This window comes from Palaemon carinicauda, chromosome 6, assembly GCF_036898095.1.
Source record: "Palaemon carinicauda isolate YSFRI2023 chromosome 6, ASM3689809v2, whole genome shotgun sequence".
In the NCBI taxonomy this organism is placed as follows: Eukaryota; Metazoa; Arthropoda; class Malacostraca; order Decapoda; family Palaemonidae; genus Palaemon; species Palaemon carinicauda.
The window spans coordinates 114293125-114300624 of NC_090730.1; the positions used below are offsets into that span (position 1 = coordinate 114293125).

The following is a 7500-nucleotide window of genomic DNA, read 5'->3' on the forward strand; positions in this document are numbered from 1 at the left end:
TTGAAAAGGACACTTGAGGGAAAAAAATTATAAATATACTTCAAGAAATAAAATTAAAATGGTAATTGGGGGAAAAAGTGAAATGATAGCTGAGGAAGTCAAAATTGAAATGGCTCTTAGAAAAATAGCTAAATTGGTACTTGATAAAGCAAAAATGAAAACAGTAGCTGAAGTGTAAAAGAAGAAAATAATAGCTCAAGAAGTAGAAAACTAAAATGGTAGTTGCAGGAGGTATTATGAAAATGGTAACTGAAGAGCGTTAAGTCAAAATGGTACTTGAAGGAAAAATAGAATTGGAAGTTGAAGAACGAAAAATGAGAATTATAGATGAAAAAGGGAAAGATACTTAAAGAAGAGAAAAACACAAATGTTACTTACAGAAAGAAAAGTAAAAAGGGTGGTCTACTAAGAAAAAACTGCAAAAATGATACAAGAAGGAAAAACTATAATTGTACCTGAAGAAGGAGAAATTAAAATGGTACTTGAAGAAAAAACTAAAATAGTAATTCAAGAGAGGTAAATCAAAGTAGTACTTGAAGATGGAGGAATGAAAAGGGCAGTTAAAGAAAGATAGATCAAATTCGTACTTAAAGAAGAAAGAAATCAATTGGTACTTGAAGAAGAGAAAATTCAAATGGTAATAGAAAAATCAAAAAATAAAAGATGAAATGGTGCTTGAAGAGGGATGAATTTAAATGGTAATTAAATAAAGATAGATTAAAATGGTACTGAAAGAATAAAAAACTAAATTGTTACTTGAAGATGGATGAATTAAAAGGGTAGTTAAAAAAATAGATTAAGTTCGTAGTCAAAGAAGAAAAAACTAAATTGGTTCTTGAAGATGAATGAATTAAAATGGTAGTTAAAGAAAAATAGACTAAATTGGTACTCGAAGAAGAAAAAAAAAAGCTAAATTAGTACTTGAAGATGACGGAATTAGAATGGCAATTAAAGGTAGATTAAATTGGTGCTCAAAAAAGAAAAAAAAACTAAATGGTTCTTGAAGATGGATGAATTAAAATAGTAGTTAAAGAAAAATAGATGAAATTGGTAATCCAAGAAAAAAAAAAAAACTAAATTGGTACATGAAGATGGATGAATTAGAATGGTAATTAAAGAAGGATAGATTAAATTAGTGCTCAAAGAAGAAAAAAAACTAGATTGGTACTTAAAGATGGATAAATTAAAGTGGTTTTTCAATAAAGATAGATTAAATTGGTACTCAAAGGGAAAATAAAACCATATTGTTACTTGAAGAAGGAAAAATCCAAATGGCTATGAAAAAAAATAAAAAATAAAATGGTGCTTGAAGAGGGATGAATGGAAATTGTATTTGAAGGAAAAAAATACATTGCTGCTTGAAGAAATAAGAGTTGAAATGGTAATTAAAGAAGAAAAAAATAAACTGTTACTAGAGGATGGAAAAAAAATAATGTGATACTTGAAGAAGAAACTAAATTAGTATTGCAGAATATATTTAATGCTACTCAAAGAAGAAAAAACTAAAATGGTACTTGGAGAAGGAAAAGTTAAGATAGTACTCGCATAAAAACTATGGCAATTGAAGAAAACCAACCAAAAATGGTACTTTAAGAAGTAATCATAAAGGGTACATGGGAAGGGAAATATTGATATGGCACTCAAAGAAAAAAATAATGCGGTACTTGAAAAAATAGAACGAAAATGGTACTCTGAAAGAATGATTCTCGAGAAGAACAAATATAACAGTACTTGGCGAGGAAAAAGCTATCAGGTGTTTGAAAAATGAAAAGTTAAGATAGTAATTGAAGAAAAAATGGTACTTGAAAAAGGGACATACAAAAAGGATACTCAAAGAAAGAAAAACTAAAATGATACTTGAAAAAGGGATATATCAAAAGGGTACTTAAAGAAAGATAAACTAAAATGGTACTTGAAATAGGGATATATCAAAAGGGTACTTAAAAAAAGATAAACTTAAATGGTACTTGAAAAAGGGATATATCAAAAGGGTACTTAAAAAGAGAAAATCTAAAATGGTACTTGAAAAGGGACATACCAAAAGGGTACTTAAAGAAAGAAAAACTAAAACGATACTTGAAAAAAGGATATATCAAAAGGGTACTTAAAGAAAGAAATAGTACTTGAAAAAGGGATATAACAAAAGGGTACTTAAAGAAAGAAATACTAAAATGGTACTTGAAAAAGGGATATATCAAAAGGGTACTTAAAGAATGAAAAACTAAAATGGTACTTGAAAAAGGGATATATCAAAAGGGTACTTAAAGAAAGAAAAACTAAAAGGGTATTTGAAAAAAGGATATATCAAAAGGGTACTTAAAGAAAGAAAAACTAAAACGGTACTTGAAAAATGGATATATCAAAAGGGCACTTAAAGAAAGATAAACTAAAATAGTGCTTGAAAAAGGGATATATCAAACGGGTACTTAAAGAAAGAAAAACTAAAATGGTACTTGAAAAAGGGATATATCGAAAGGGCAATTAAGAAGGGAAAACTAAAATGGTACTTGAAAAAGGGATATATCGAAAGGGCAATTAAGAATGAAAAACTAAAATGGTACTTGAAAAAGGGATATATCGAAAGGGCAATTAAGAAGGGAAAACTAAAATGGTACTTGAAAAAGGGATATATCAAAAGGGTACTTAAAGAAAGATAAACTAAGATAGTGCTTGAAAAAGGGATATATCAAACGGGTACTTAAAGAAAGAAAAACTAAAATGGTACTTGAAAAAGGGATATATCGAAAGGGCAATTAAGAAGGGAAAACTAAAATGGTACTTGAAAAAGGGATATATCAAAAGGGCACTTAAAGAACGGAAAACTAAAATGGTACTTGAAAAAGGGATATATCAAAAGGGCACTTAAAGAAGGGGAAACTAAAATGGTACTTGAAAAAGGGATATATCAAAAGGGCACTTAAAGAACGGAAAACTAAAATGGTACTTGAAAAAGGGATATATCAAAAGGGCACTTAAAGAAGGGGAAACTAAAATGGTACTTGAAAAAGGGATATCTCAAAAGGGTACTTAAAGAAATAAAAACTAAAATGGTACTTGAAAAAGGGATATATCAAAAGGGTACTTAAAGAAGGAAAAACTAAAATGGTACCTGAAAAAGGGATATATCAAAAGGGTACTTAAAGAAATAAAAACTAAAATGGTACTTGAAAAAGGGATATATCAAAAGGGCACTTAAAGAAGGGAAAACTAAAATGGTACTTGAAAAAGGGATATATCAAAAGGGTACTTAAAGAAGGAAAAACTAAAATGGTACCTGAAAAAGGGATATATCAAAAGGGTACTTAAAGAAAGAAAAACTAAAATAGTACTTGAAAAAGGGATATATCAAAAAGGTTACTTAAAGAAAGATAAATTGAATTGGATCTTGAAAAAAGGGATATATCAAAAGGGTACTTAAAGAAGAAAAACTAAAATGGTACTTGAAAAAGGGATATATCAAAAGGGTACTTAAAGAAAGAAAAACTAAAATAGTACTTGAAAAAGGGATATATCAAAAAGGTTACTTAAAGAAAGATAAATTGAATTGGATCTTGAAAAAAGGGATATATCAAAAGGGTACTTAAAGAAGAAAAACTAAAATGGTACTTGAAAAAGGGATATATCAAAAGGGTACTTAAAGAAAGAAAAACTAAAAGAGTACTTGAAAAAGGGATATATCAAAAGGGTACTTAAAGAAAGAAAAACTAAAATAGTACTTGAAAAAGGGATATATCAAAAGGGTACTTAAAGAAAGAAAAACTAAAATGGTACTTGAAAAAAGGGATATATCAAAAGGGTACTTAAAGAAAAACTAATTTGATACTTGAAAAAGGGATATATCAAAAGGGTACTTAAAGAAGGAAAAACTAAAATGGTACCTGAAAAAGGGATATATCAAAAGGGTACTTAAAGAAAGAAAAACTAAAATAGTACTTGAAAAAGGGATATATCAAAAAGGGTACTTAAAGAAAGATAAATTGAATTGGATCTTGAAAAAAGGGATATATCAAAAGGGTACTTAAAGAAGAAAAACTAAAATGTTACTTGAAAAAGGGATATCTCAAAAGGGTACTTAAAGAAAGAAAAACTAAAAGGGTACTTGAAAAAGGGATATATCAAAAGGGTACTTAAAGAAGGAAAAACTAAAATAGTACTTGAAAAAGGGATATATCAAAAGGGTACTTAAAGAAAGAAAAACTAAAATGGTACTTGAAAAAAGGGATATATCAAAAGGGTACTTAAAGAAAAACTAATTTGGTACTTGAAAAAGGGATATATCAAAAGGGTACTTAAAGAAGGAAAAACTAAAATGGTACCCGAAAAAGGGATATATCAAAAGGGTGCTTAAAGAAAGAAAAACTTAAATGATACTTGAAAAAGGGATATATCAAAAGGGTACTTAAAGAAAGAAAAACTAAAATGGTACTTGAAAAAGGGATATATCGAAAGGGTACTTAAAGAAAGAAAAACTAAAACGGTACTTGAAAAATGGATATATCAAAAGGGTACTTAAATAAAGAAAAACTAAAATGGTACTTAAAAAAGGGGTATATCAAAAGGGAACTTAGAGAAAGAAAAACTAAAATGGTACTTGAAAAAGAGATATATCAAAAGGGTACTTAAAGAAAGATGAACTAAAATGGTACTTGGAAAAGGGATATATCAAAAGAGTACTTAAAAAAAACTAAAATGGTACTTGATAAAGGGATACATCAAAAGGGTACTTAAAGAATGAAAGGCTTAAATGATATTTGATAAGAAAAAAAACCAAAGATGGTAGTTCAAGAATTAACTTAAGTGATACTTTAGGAAGAAAAATTTAACATGGTACTATAAGAGGAAAAACAACAAATATGGTGCTTCATAAAAAACTAAAATGGTAATCGATAAAATAAAATAATAAAGGTACGACAACAAACACAAATAAATGTTACTTTATAAAGAAAAAGAAACAAAACGGCGTCAGAAGAAATAAACTAAAATGGTAATTTGAGAAGAATAAAATCGAAAATGTTATTTGAAGAAAATAAATAGAATGGTGCTTGAAGAATGAAATGTTAAATTACCAATTCAAGAATGAAAAAAAAAATGAGAATTGAAGGAGGAAACGGGGAAAATTGTAATGGAAGAAGAAAAATTAAAGGAGATTAAAGACCAAAAAAATCTAAATAGTAATTAAGTACCATTTCAACTTCTCAGTGTGACAATTAAAGAAGGGAAAAAAAGGGTACTCAAGGAAGGAGTAAAATAGAATTATATTTGAAGATGAGGTTAAAGTGGTGCTTCAAGAAGATCTAATCAAAATGATGCTTACGGAATGAAATATGAATTGACAGTTAGAGAGGAATAAATATGGAGGTAGAATGTAAATTACATAATATAACTGTTTAACACATGTCTTATCTTCAAACCACATTGTAAATATCCCTTGATTGGATATTAGAATTCTGATAAAAAAACTATAATCTTCATGGCACTTTTGTTATATGCTACAAACTCGCCTAAAATGTATAGCTTTTTCTTACATCATCTAATTTAAATCTGCAAGTTTAATTTTCCGCTCCGCTTACCCATGACTTGGAGATGATACATGAGCGAATCTTTTCCGGCCGAGTTGGAGGCAACGCAGGTGTAGTTATCGGTGTGATGGGGAAGAACTCGAAGGAAACTCAGCTGTTCACCTCCCGAAGTAATGTGCACGAAAGGATCACGGTGAGCATCAAAAGGAGACCCATTCTGAAAAAAAAGAAAAAAAAAAAGGAGAAATTTCCCACAGCAATAAAAAAGAAACAATTTTTACACAATAATATATACAATAATGAATTGCCTATTATCACGTACCATAAATGGGAAAAATTAATGAGGTTTTCTTTATACAAAAAAAAAAAAAATTCCTCGACAAATTACTTGCATATAAGGAAAAAATGGAAGGGGCAGGATGTATTAAATTGTATTTCTATAAACATTAAAAACATTTCTTTAAAGATCGTGCTTGTTGTACAGTTAATTCTGCAACATATCAATTTTCAGTTGAAATTTCTTTTATTTTGTATAAGAGACATACATGCAATAGCAACTTGTGTGAGACAATACCATGCCTCTTTAAGTCTCATCAACTAACTTTCAGCATATGAATAATTACACATGATGAGAGAGAGAGAGAGAGAGAGAGAGAGAGAGAGAGAGAGAGAGAGAGAGAGAGAGAGAGAGAGAGAGAGAGAGCTAAGTAAAGCAAAGCCCGGCATCTATGTCAATCATTAACTAACCTTGAGCCACGAAATAGTTGCTGGTGGCCTAGCATCCGCTATACAATAGATTGAGACTGAGGTTCCTTGGGTAGCTTCCAGTTGGGTTCCTTCCTCTGGTACAGTTATGACTGGTGGCACTGTTAGGGATTTGGAGACCAATTACTAGTGAGTTCTTGAAATACCGACCAAAACTGTAAGCATTATATTGTAATGCCATCGTTTATTTTCCGCCAATAATGAAAAAAAAAATTAATTCAATTGCAAGTGCAGTACATTATGTTGCTATGGATTTTCATGTTATTGATTGTAGACTAGTTCAACTCTGGATTAATCGTCGGTAAACTAATGAAGTTGTGCGTAAGCTTATGGAGGTATGGATACACATTGCATTTTATTTTCTAGAATTATAAACTATATTACATCTATGTCTTCATGTTGTAGAAGAATATTAAAAAAGTGCAATGATTACATAAGGACAAAAGATTATATGAGGTTATGCATAACTGAATTTTATTAAACAGAGCTTTTCTTAAAGTCATTTAGAAATCTAAGGAATTTGGGAAGAGAATAGAGCAAATCAAGTGTAAATTAACTTGAAAATATAAATAAGATTCATCATCATCTCCTCCTACGCCTATTGACGCAAAGGTCCTCGGTTAGATTTCGCCAGTCTTCTCTATCTTGAGCTTTTAATTGCATACTTCTCCATTCATTATCTCCTACTTTACGCTTCATAGCCACCAGCCAAGTAGGCCTGGGTCTTCCAACACTTCTAGTGCTTTGTGGAGCCCAATTGAACGTTTGGTGAACTAATCTCTCTTGGGGACTGCGAAGAGCATACACAGACCATCTCCATCTATCCCTCATCAGGATCTCATCAACATATGGCACTCGAGTAATCTGTCTTAAAGTGTCATTTCTAATCCTACCCATCCATTCAATTCCCAATATCAAATTAAAGAAAATGAGCAATGGAGTGAAGGAAATTGTGGAGTTAGAAAAGCACCAAGGAATATGAAAAAAAAAAAAATCACGTAGCAAATTATATCAGTGGCTTGAAGGTCAAATAACACGGAAACTTTATGATATAAGAACACATCTTAAAAAAACATTTAATTAAAAAAAAACGTATAAGTATAATGGATAAACATATAAGAATAATGTCTAAGTGCCTCTGCAAAGTCTCTTCTATCCAGATTCCAAGAATTCAATTGATTTTTTTTTTTCGACACTTATTTGTTAAGATTAGTTG

At 29.9% G+C, this 7500-nt stretch overlaps 1 protein-coding gene across 1 annotated transcript in view; it reads right to left on the reverse strand.

The window, feature by feature from the left end:
• Positions 1–7500, reverse strand: part of LOC137642617 (hemicentin-1-like) — a 287924-nt gene that overhangs the window by 138857 nt on the left and 141567 nt on the right. Inside the window, exons 51-52 of the mRNA XM_068375327.1 lie at positions 6267–6385; positions 5571–5736 (exon numbers count right to left, since the gene is read on the reverse strand). Coding sequence (XP_068231428.1) covers positions 5571–5736; positions 6267–6385 — 285 coding nt within the window. The remainder of the gene's footprint in view (positions 1–5570; positions 5737–6266; positions 6386–7500) is intronic.